Genomic DNA, 11,763 nt, shown 5'->3' on the forward strand with positions numbered 1-11,763 from the left:
CCGCACCATGTAAACAGCAGCGGCTGTCTTCTGTTTACATGATTTCAGCAACACAGGCTTTTCATTTGATTTAGAAAGAGGCTGAAACTGTGTTTTTAGGACAGCGTTACAGTATGTATCCGAGTCACAGCACCAATTGTGAGGCACTGGAACAGGTTGCCTAGAGAAGCTGTGGATGCCCCATCCCTGGAAGTGTTCAAGGCCAGGCTGGATGTGGCTTTGAGCAACCTGGTCTAGTGGAAGGTGTCCCTGCCCATGGCAGGGGGGTTGGAACTAGATGGTCTTTAAGGTCCCCTCCAACCCAAACCATTCTGTGATTCTATGTTTTTTCTGCAAGCAGCCCAGCTCACCCCCTGCCAGCAGCAGAGATGTGTAAGGGAAGGTGTTACTAACACAGGCTTAGACTTTCAGGCTAATTTATTTTCAGGACCTGTTCTTTGGTACAGGTATCAGTACACCTGGAAAATACACACAAGTATTTCCTCTGTGAAAAGACCAACTAATTAAAACAGCTGCACATCTTCACAGCACATAAAAAGCCTTGCTAACAGAATCCTCTACCGCATCAGCGCCAATGCTACCAGCAAAAACTCCTGCAACGTCAGTGTTCATCAATATCTTAATTACCTTGTAATTCATTGTTCTAAGCTGTAATTTAATGTATTTGAAGAGACTTCAAGATGTGCTGAACTCATTAAAACATTCAGTGCTTGCCAAACCAAAAGCAGGCTAAACATTCTTCCAGGTCTGAAGTTACTGTGAGCCCGTTTCTTGAAGATGCGCCCCTGTCACAGCTCAAGCAACTCAGTCATTCATTAAAAAGCAGCAGTCACTAAGATCTACATTATATTACAACCACCATGTTGCAAATGACTACTGAAGTTAAATGCTAGCACTAATAAAAACTTAAAAAAATACAAATCTCTTACTACCAATCTTTAAAGATTTGTACAGAGCATGTAAATAGGAAAACACTTTATATATGTTAAAATCTTTTTTTGCAGTTCGTTCAGCGCAACCAGGTAGTATTCAGTTGTGTCTGGTTTTTTATGCTTGTGTCCATTTTCAAAACTTCTCGAATCGCCATGGTAGCGTAAGTGGATGGGGGAAGGGAGAACTCCATCTTTAGTGCCCTGAATTTACCATCTATCATGGAGGGTAAGAGGAGACACAAAGCAAGAAAAAGTTGTTAAGGGCCTAAGTAATGCTCATCCTGGATGACATCTAAACAGCACTAAAGTTTTCCATGACCAACTCCCCAAACCCCTAAAACAAAACAACCACCACCACACTCCAATTCACAATCCACAGTGGAATTTCATAACACAACTACTTTAACATTTTCTTTTTAAAAGCAAAATGAACTTTTGTTCTTTCAGAAATGGATTCCTAGCCTCTCTTCACTTTTTGTGGAAAGTACTGTCAAAACACCTTGAGACCAGAGTTCTGTAAGAAAGATTTCCACTGAATTCTGTTAAGTATTTGAGTCAGCTCAAATTGAGCACAAATAATATATGCCTAAGCATATAGACAATTGATGGCCTAATTCCACCTTCATAAGTACCAGAGACATTTACTGCTGAGCGTTCACTGACTTTACAGGTGTCTGTAAGGCAACGTAACAGTCAGTACAGACTGCTGGCAGACTTGCTCACACTTTTGAGGAATAAGGGTCCTTATTTAGACACCTGACTTTGGATATTCTTCAGTAGCACTGCTGAACAGTCTAGTTAAATAAAAGCTCTTCTTAAAAGAGCTTTCCATATGTAGCACTTCAAAGCCAACAGCCAGATCAAACATCAGCAGAAAAGATCAACTTACCCATAGGAAGAACTGGTAATGGTTTTCCTTCCAGCTTATCTAAATCCGTAGTAAATAACGGGATTCTGGGATCATCATATGCAACAACCTCCCTTTATAATATACGTAAGATTTAAAAATATTAATTATTCATAATACATTTGTATAAAATAATATAAATTGTATGTGTCTTATTAATGTTTTATTCAAATTTGGCAATTACAACTGAAATGGAACTGATTTTCTCATTAAATAAGGGAAGGTGGCCTTTATGGTGCAATAACTGGTAAAGCTTTATGTAGAAGATTCGCCTCTCATTGACGAGAATTGTAACAAAAATACCAAATCAGTGAGAAGTTTCTTTGCGTACATCATCTGTCTTCCCTCGCGGGCTGTCAGGATTTCCAGCTATCCAAGAACTGTAGTTTATGACATTATGTGAGGAATGGTGTCAACTCTAAGAATACTGGGGGGGGGAAGCCTTCACTTTGAAGAAAGCCGTCTAAACGTCTTTGAAAGGCCTTAAACACATATTCTACTCTTTCTACCATTCACGTAACACTCCATATGTAATGACGACGCTGGAAAAGTAACTGGGAAGTGGAGAAGCTTTAAACACCAGCGCTAATTAAAGTGCAAACATTTGTATTTTTTGTCTCCCTCCTAAACTCTCCGTATTTTTCTTTTCCCATGCATCAGTGATCAAGTCTTTCTGCACAGCTGTATAGTCACTTGTTTAAAAGGTATTTATTCAGTTGCCGCATGGCAACCAGGTTGAGTCTCTAACAGTGATTTAGTAGGTTTGAGTGACACAAATCTTTCTGACTGACAGATAGGTAACTGGAGAACAACTTACAGCAAGACTATGAAAAGACCTGCTTTGAATACCATCTATCACGGTTGCAACACAAATAACTATTAAGTGCTCGGGCAAGCCCTTGCAAGGACTGTACAACCATAGGTGTCCTGACACTCATGCATCACAGAACCAGAGGACCAAGGAAGAAAGGCAGCTATGGTTCAACTTCAGCTGCGTAAAAACCACTAGGGAATGCAGAGATCCTGCCCTACCTATGTTTCAGTCCATGTGTACATCCCATGGGTCAATACAACGGTTCTTGTACTTGGTCATCCCACATACATTCTATGCTGTCAGTTCAAGCATTATTTCCTTTATCCTGCTACTTACCAACTGACATTCTGAGGTCGAATGATAATCTTTCTGTATGCACCAGAAAGCGAATAATCTCTGATCTTATGCCTCATGTTGTTGATATCAAGATTGTCAGCTACTAGCATCTCCTTGTAGGCCTCACCAACTGCAAGAGAGGAAAATATTTAGTAGGAGAGAATGTAGTGCGGCTGATTGAAACAGCCCATTTTCATGGATCGTTCCATCCCCTATATTTAGTAGCTTTCAGCATATACAGGATAAATGTTACACCAAAGTTACTCATTGCAAATCTTATTACCTACCATGTTTGCTTCTACAACCTGATTTGTAGAAGCAGTATACAGGAAAGAATCTTAGCAAATCAAACTTCCAGCTGAAAGCAAAATTTACAAAATATTTCACTGACATCTCGCACACGCTTTCCCAGTATCCAGACTTCACAAGACTAACATCAGGTACATGGAGAAAAAAAGAAAAAAGGGCCAGACTACCCATTGCTTTATCTTTGAAAAAGCAGCTGAGTGAAGTAACTTAAGAGAGCCTGTAAAGAAATTAGCTGGTAGGGACCTTTCAAGTACACTGCCAACAGAAGGAGTAATTCCGTTAGTGTCTTACATCCTTAAATAAGGGTGTGTGTATGCACACCTGTGGAAGACAGGGAAGACAATGGAAATACAAGAACATACTGCAGCTAAAATGCTGTCTGGTGCCTTTGATCTGCAGTGCAATTGCCAGCATTACTTCACGCAGTCGGGAATTTTAAGCAGGAATAAGTTAGGCTCACTGTGGCCAAATCCCAGTATAAATATATTGAATGTAAAGAATGGCAGCTTTTCTTTCCAATGTCGTTCAGTGCTGCAACTCATCACAAACAGATCTTTACCTTCCAGGTGTCTGAGATGGGTGATAAATGGGATCCTAGCTCTGGGTCTTATTCTGACAGGCAGAGAGGCTCAAGAGACCCAAGTGGTCTTTTAAGAACCACCAACTACAAGAGCAGTTCAACCAAACAGTGAGGAAAACAAGTGCATGAACTGGGAGAGTGGTTAGGCTAAGCAGGCAACTCATGACTCAGCCCACGTTTAAGGACACACACAGCAGGTGACAGCTAGGGCTGTTGCAAAGAAGGGATATACCAACATTGTCCAGGCACCTAGGGATGGTGCTAGGAAAGCGAAAGCTCAGCTAGAGCTGAAATCACCAAGAGACATCAAAAGCAACATGAGTGAAACTGCAACATCAGGAATGAAAGAACACAACGAGAATGTTGGCCTGCTGCTAAACAGGGCAGGTCGCCGGGAGACAGACATGAGGCTGAAGGTCTCCATGCCTCCTCTGCCTCAGTCGTGACCAGCAAGGTCACCTCTTGCTCCGAGAGGCAAGGTTCAGGAAAGAGAGGGACTACCAGTAGTGGAAGATGATACAGGCTGAGAGTGGGCTCACGTGAGGGCAAAGCTTTTCTCTATCATCTCTGAAAGATCGTGGAGATCGGGGGAGGTCCCAGGTGACTGCAGAAAACCAAGTGGTGCACCCATCTTCAGAAAGGCAAGAAGGATGATCTAGGGCATTACAGACCAGTCAGATTCACTTTCATCCCTGGGAAAAATAATGGAGCTAATCCACTTGGAACATGTTTCTGGGCACAAAACAAGCATAACAGTGAGCATGGTTTTACCAAAGGGGGAAAAAGGAAAAGAAAACCAAAAAACCCCACCAACCTTATTGCCTTCTATGATGAAATAATCTGTGGATGAGGGGAGAGCAATGCCGGTTGCCTGCCTTGCCTTCAGCAAGGCTGTCGACATGATCCCAGAGCATCCTTACATCCGAGGTCAGAACATTACAGTGGGTGGGCTGCCAGATGGGTAAAGAACTGCCTGGCTCATTATCTCAAAGGAGAGTCACTACTGGTTTCAGCTCTACCCAGAAGCTCATTATACGCAGAGTTCCTCATGGACCTGGGATATGCCTGGTTCTTTATCAGCATACATAGAGTGGCTGGAATTCACCCCAAGTTTGTGGACAAAATCAAGCTGGGGTGGCAGTCGATACACCCAAGGGTAGGACTGCCATTCAGAGGGACCTGGGCAGGCTAGAGGAACCTCATGAAATCCACCAAGGACAAAGTCCTGTACCTGAGCGTGAATTAACTCCTTGCAACGGTACAGGCTAGGGAGCAACTCTGCTGAGAGGGGCCTGGGACTCCCAGCAGAAAGGAGGCTTAACAGAGCACCCTGGCAGCAACAAAAGCAACAGGAGCCTAGCCAGTACCTGCATCAAGAAAAACAATTATTGCCCTTCGCCGGAAACACATGAGACTGCACTTGGAGTGGTGTGTCCAGTACAGAGCTGATAAACGTGAATGAGTCCACTGGAAGACCACGAGGTCAATGACCAGGGGTTGTAGCACATGCCACGTGAGGAGAGTGAGAGAACTGGGCGGCTTTAGCTCAGGGGAGGAGAGTTACAGACTACTTGTTCTTCGAAGTTTCAGACCTGACAGGAAAAAGCCCTAAGCAAGCTGGCCTTGCTTTGACCAAAAGATTGGACCAGATGGGCTCCTGAGGTCCCTTCCAATCAAAATGATTCTACAACTCTATCCCTTAATAACAACATTGTGTTCCAGGCAGATCATTATAGATCTCTGAATCTACTCCATTAAAATCAGTTTAGATCAAATGCACATTACATACAGGAGATGAAAGATATGCCTTTTTAAAAAAAAACACATTCATATTAGTTATATTTAAACAAACATATCTGTTTCTTTTTCCTAACTTCAAGCGTGTGCTTGGGTTACAAATTCTAGAAGTGCTGTTTGTTTTCTCATTTAAAAATCAAATGCATACATTTTTCAATTAATATTTCAGCATCTTTTTCCCCTTGTGCTGAGATAAATATTTTTGCCTCAGTAAAAAAAAGTTTCTTTCTTTGGAAAAACTACTAGCTAAAAAGAAATCTGAAACAGATTTATGTTAAGAGAAACAAGTTACAATGCAGATTATCATTTTCACAACGGGAGAGGCTCATAGTAATGTATCAGAGCACTGAAATGGAGAATTTTTTTTAATGGTCACCAAGGTTGAATAGATCTAATCTTCCTTTTAAGAACAATTTTAAAGCAGACTTAGATTTTCAGAGTAAGTACCTAAGTTAACAGTCAGACTTACTTTTATGCTTTGGATAAATAACATCAAATCCAGGCAATGGCATCACTACATCATGGATAGTGTAGTTACCAACTTCTTCTTCTTCGATATGAACAGCTGTGGCTACAGTCAGGACAGAAAAATGAAGGGTTTATCAGTGTGGATGCCTGTGACACTTGACATTCACTAAATTTAAAATGAACCACTTGGTTGAAACAAGCCTACTCTGGTAGGGATAACTACTGTGTTTCATCTCCACTTAACAGACAACATTTCCAAGAAAAGAAGTAACAGTCTCCAAGACTGTCACAGTTACCGGCAGAATCACAGCCTCATTTCCAGTGACTGGTTCAGTCAGGACTGCTAGACGAACAATCCCCGAACCAGGCACCAGGTGTCCACAAAGGAGAAATACTGTGGATATTCTCACCCCAGGGAAATGCCAGAGTAAATCCATGTGGAGAAAGTTTTAACTGAGAGGGGCCTCTGCTTCACAGGATACTAGTGCAGACAAAATCTTTTGAGCTTAAAACACTCATAACATCCTTCCCCAGTTCTCCGTAGCTCATCTAGGTTTAAGTTACTTCTTGAGAACAATCAGTCCTCTCTTCCCTATCCAGCTATTTCAAAAAAACAGCAGATCAACAGCTAATGGAAGTGTAATACCTAACTTGCAATACCTTGCAAAATCTGACTAAAACTGGCCAATGGATTCAGAAATCACTGGACCAAAAATGGGTGAGAGGGGAAATAAAACATATAGGCAGGATCACATAAACAGACACAAGCCTTGTTTTCCTAATAATTTGAACTACACAGAATCACTGGCTTTTTGTCTGTCTGATTTTACCTCCTTTAAGCGTGAGATCGCCTGGTACAGCTCTAAGCCCATACTCTTCTATTCTCTTGCTCACCATATTATTCCACACATAACTCTGGTAGCTATGGATATACATTAATCGATTATTCCTTGGTATCTAGAGGTAAAGAAAAAAAAGAGTAAAACATTAGAAAGATGTGCTTTTAGTTTTTTCTCTCAGCTATAACCAAAAAGACATATATTTGAAATGTTCATCTCCAACAACAGGACTAATACAAGCCTTGGTATAGAGATTTGGGTTTTGTTCATTATTTGGGAAAAGGGTATGTGAAGAAATAATGCTTTTATGCATGTGAAATCTGCACAAGACAACTCTGTACTTAAATTAAAAAAAAAAAGAAAAACCCAAACTTTTTTTTTTATTCAACAGCTCAAACACATGGGGCTATTATAAAACACTGAATTCATACTCAACATCCTGAAATCTTAAGTAAACTTGGCAGATGTGAAAGCACAGTGTTATTCTATCTTCTTCATTAACAAAAAATTATTTCTCAGCTCCTACAATGGGCCCAGTAATTTGCTGGTGATGAGGTATTTTCTCCAAAGACTTGATCTTGATTACAGTACTTGAAAATGACAATGAATCCGCCACCTCTATGCCAAGCTGATTCATCAGCACACTATCAGTTTGATTTATACTTTTACAGCAACAGAAAAGCTCTGATACAGATCTGAGAATTGTGCAGAAGTTCAGTATTATACATGGTTACTAAGTATAACTGTATTACTTCCAACATACCAGACAGATTGTTGTATAAACTGGAAAGCTCATTATGCATACATTAATTACAGATGTCATCAGTTCCCATGCAGCAGTACTTCAAGCAAAAAGGCAGGATAAATGCACAGATTTTACACTTAACCTCCTACTCACGAAGCATGAATGAATCTATTTCAAATTCACCACGATACCATCAAGGGAGCGTGTATTCAAGTAAATACCCCACAGCACTTTTACACTCACTATGCCAAATGCAGAGATTATGTTCTTCATTCCATACTTTAAGAGTCCGCGTAGAAGCTGTCCTTCCACGCACCTTTTTACAGGTAGTTTCTTGAGGGCTGCTGCTGGATCTTTAGTCTTTGCCCATTCTTCTCTGCATTTTACTAAGTATCCCTTCTCAGCTGGAACAAGGATGTAAAATAGAAGCAGTTTAACTACACACCAGAAAGCATCCATCTCACCTTTGGTTAAAACAGATGAAAAATTAAAGTTTCAGTCACGGTAATTACACAGATTAACAGAATAGCTGAGGTTGGAAGGATTCACGTGGAGTCTGAGCAGACCCTGTGTATAAGTATTCAGGTTCCTTTTCATCCCCACTGCAAGAAACTGCACAGCACGGAAAGAGAAGCAGAAAGGCAGAGTCTGAAGATTTCTTGCCCATGGCTAAACTGGCTGAAGTTTAGCACGTGCAAAGCTTACCTCACAAATGTCCTTTTAAATTAAAAGGATCGAAATCTAAATGCGTTTTTCCTGAACAGACAATTCTTTGAGGAGGAGAGGCAGAAACACTTGATCTATCATTTTTCAGTCCTTACCTCCTGGTCGTGGTTTTAATATCAAATCCATTACTTCATTCCAATTGTTCTGTAGAATAGCTCTAAGATTCAAACAGTAAAGTTTATTAAGAAAAAATTACATATATTTTAAGAAGATTTAGCCAATTTATTAAAAAAAAAAGTATTAGTGTTTAGATTTAGGTAATGTTAAAAGTAGTGGTATTATGCAAGATATCCACTGAAACAAGCTGAAAAAACAGTTCCTTCTCAAATCTAAAATTACAACTGGCACATGCAATATGCCAGAAAAACAGTCCCAAAAATATATTAGAAGTTGTACAGGGATAAAAATAATTAAAAAAAGTATGACAATAACACATACCTGCCAATTTGATATGTAGGAACAGCTGTGGTTCCAAATCTTTGCATTCCATAGTAATTAATGAATCCAATTTCTCTGAGAGAGTGCATTGCCTGCTCTATCTGGTCATCAGTTCCCGTTATGTTTCTAGCATTAAAAAAAGTTATAGAAAGATTATTAATGGCTGACACTATTTTGTGATCCCCATAATATTAAAGCTCAACATCAACATTATACAGCACTTATCAAGTTCAGATTCCTGCCGAAAGAAGCCTTTTTCTTCTTTTTTTATAACACAAGATGCACTGATATCCCTTAACTATTGAAAGAAAAAAAAAAAATCTAACATTACTGTGTAAACACATACTAACAAACTACCTGAGAACAACAGTGAAATGGTTCCCTTGCAGTTCTCCTAATTTCAGTGGATGGTTCTTGTAACTGAAATTTCCCAATTTGAAGTTCATCAAACATTTATTCAAATGAGCAAGTCTTTGTGCAGTGATTCTAAAAAGAAACAGACAACAGTGACCAACCTATGCTTAGATAAACAGAGTTAAATAAATATAGAAATGCTGCCTTTTTAAAACAAAAACCAGCGAGACCAGTTTCCCCAGTTTTACACCGTTGCCTTTTCAAAGTGTTTTCATGAAATGTCTAAAAGAAGAGACAATTCTTAAGGCTACTTATACAAGAGAAAATGCATAGAGTGACAGAGACCCTCTGGACTGTCTTTTCACATCTGTATTACAGTATGCACTCAACAATAAATATTGATGTGTGCTGTAGCCCACAAGCTGAACTCTGCTTTATTTGAGTAACTGCACCAGGAACACACTCCAGTTAGCAGAGTTGTAAATGCAGTGATTAAGTCGTTAGCCACTCTGTAAGCTTAGCACAGACGGAAGAGTATGAAATCCAATCTCTCACCGATACCTGCCATTTCTGCTGCTGATACTTTTAGAAGCATACCCCGATCTTAGCATCACCGAGCTGCTCTTTGACACCTCTTAAGATTTATAGCGGGATAGATGAGTTTATCAACTAGCATGGCCAGTGTACTCAGCTGAGGGCTGGCTGATAAACGGGTACCGTCTCCTCCCCAAGGCTGCGCAGGAGACCGGTACTGTGGCCCTCCTGAACAGACACCACAAATCAGCACGCTCCCCTGCAATCCCTGCTTACAACACACCGAAGCTCTTGGACACAAGATTAAATGCCATCACCTTAAAAATGAATGGAACAGCACCCAGGATGGCTACATCCCACGTCTGGTTAACTGTCATCACTTTGCAAACTTGCCTTGCAGCAACGAGAATCTGGGGCTTCTCATCACTCACAAATTACTAATTCTTTTGATATGTGCAAACGTATGCACCTGCAAACCACCGGGAGGAAAAATATGAACAATTAGGTAGTGAATGCCCTGCTCTTAACAGAGATTTGATCAAATTTCTGACTCGCAAACCTTGGAATTCCTCACTTGAGGAGTGTGGTTTTCCAAGAGCTGTAAATAGTAGTCCAGGCAGAATATTCCAGCTAGTGAACCAGATACTGTAAGGTAGGACTTAAAGGCGTCCATCATTCTTAGTTAGGTATGGAAGACTAATTTCAAGTTCCCAGAAACAACATAATTAGCTCGCAATATGACAAAATACATTTTACTTTAATCTTAGTAGGCAACTTATGGGAGTAGGTTAAGGCAGGAAGAATTTTTCATCATTTTCTGCCCCTTCTGGCTACTCACAGATGAGCAAAGGCAGTAGTTAGCCTTCTCGGGAGCTGTTCACAGAGTTCAGTGAGAAAGAAAATGGGATTCCAGATGGAAGAAAGGGGAAACAAGTCAGGAAGGAAACGGGACATAATTTTCATGGTGTCATTTTGTTTTTCTCCTGTTGCACAGGAGCCACACAGCACACAAGCACGTAGGCAATGTGGCCCACTGCTTCAGCCAAGCAGACGTATCCAACCTATGACTCAGAGCTGCTGTATTGGGTTTGCGTGGCAAGGTTTTGGTAGCCGGGGGACTACAGGGGTGGATTCTGTAAGAAGCTGCCAGAAGCTTCCTCTGTGTCCGACAGAGCCAACGCCAGCTGGCTCCAAGATGCCGCGCCGCTTAGCAAGGGTGGAGCCTATCACTGACGGTGGTAGCGTCTCTGGGATAACATACTTGAAAAGGTGAAAAAAAATTGGGAAGATTAATTGCAGCCATAGAGAGAGTGAGATATGAGAGCAACAACCCTGCAGACACCCAGGTCAGTGGAGAGAAGGGGGAGGAGGTGCTCCAGGCCCCGGAGCAGAGATTCCCCGGCAGCCTGTGGTGCAGCCCATGGTGAGGCCGGCTGTGCCCTGCAGCCATGGAGGGCCACAGTGGAGCACAGACCCACCTGCAGCCTGGGGAGGACCCCACACTGGAGCAGGGGCATGCCTGAAGGAGGCTGTGGCCCTGTGGGAAGCCCACACTGCTCAGCTCCTGGCAGGAGCTGTGGCCCCATGGGGGACCCACGCTGAAGCAGTCTGTTCTAGAAGGACTGCAGCCTGGGGAGGACCCCACGCTGGAGCAGGGGCAAAGTGTGAGCAGTACTCCCCAAGGAGGAAGGAACATCAGAGACACCATGTGATGGACTGACCACAGCCCCCATTCCCTGTCCCCCTGCACCGCTCAGGGGAAGAAGGGAGAGAAATCAGGAGCAAAGCTGAGTGCGAGAAGCACCCTACTCAGATTTGAATGGTAATAAATTAAATTAGTTTTCCCCAAGTTGAGTCTGTTTTCTCCATGACAGTGATTGCTGAGTGATCTCCCCCTGTCCTTATCTCGAACTACGAGACGTTGGTTAGATTTTCTCTCCCCTGTCCAGCCAAGGAGGGCAGTGAAAGAGCGGCTTTGGTGGGC

General features: G+C 41.7%; 1 protein-coding gene across 1 annotated transcript in view; it reads right to left on the reverse strand.

Moving 5' to 3' along the window:
- Positions 1 to 937: 937 nt before the first annotated feature.
- PUS7 (pseudouridylate synthase 7 (putative)) overlaps positions 938 to 11,763 on the reverse strand; it is a 21,589-nt gene continuing 10,763 nt past the window's right edge. The window contains exons 7-15 of the mRNA XM_010154539.1: positions 9,249 to 9,377; positions 8,892 to 9,017; positions 8,549 to 8,610; positions 7,971 to 8,131; positions 6,974 to 7,100; positions 6,145 to 6,246; positions 2,990 to 3,119; positions 1,822 to 1,913; positions 938 to 1,146 (exon numbers count right to left, since the gene is read on the reverse strand). Of these exons, the coding sequence (XP_010152841.1) occupies positions 1,010 to 1,146; positions 1,822 to 1,913; positions 2,990 to 3,119; positions 6,145 to 6,246; positions 6,974 to 7,100; positions 7,971 to 8,131; positions 8,549 to 8,610; positions 8,892 to 9,017; positions 9,249 to 9,377 (1,066 nt within the window). The 3' untranslated portion in view covers positions 938 to 1,009. The remainder of the gene's footprint in view (positions 1,147 to 1,821; positions 1,914 to 2,989; positions 3,120 to 6,144; positions 6,247 to 6,973; positions 7,101 to 7,970; positions 8,132 to 8,548; positions 8,611 to 8,891; positions 9,018 to 9,248; positions 9,378 to 11,763) is intronic.

The sequence above is a fragment of the Eurypyga helias genome, unplaced genomic scaffold, assembly GCF_000690775.1.
Source record: "Eurypyga helias isolate BGI_N326 unplaced genomic scaffold, ASM69077v1 scaffold26930, whole genome shotgun sequence".
Lineage (NCBI taxonomy): Eukaryota > Metazoa > Chordata > Aves > Eurypygiformes > Eurypygidae > Eurypyga > Eurypyga helias.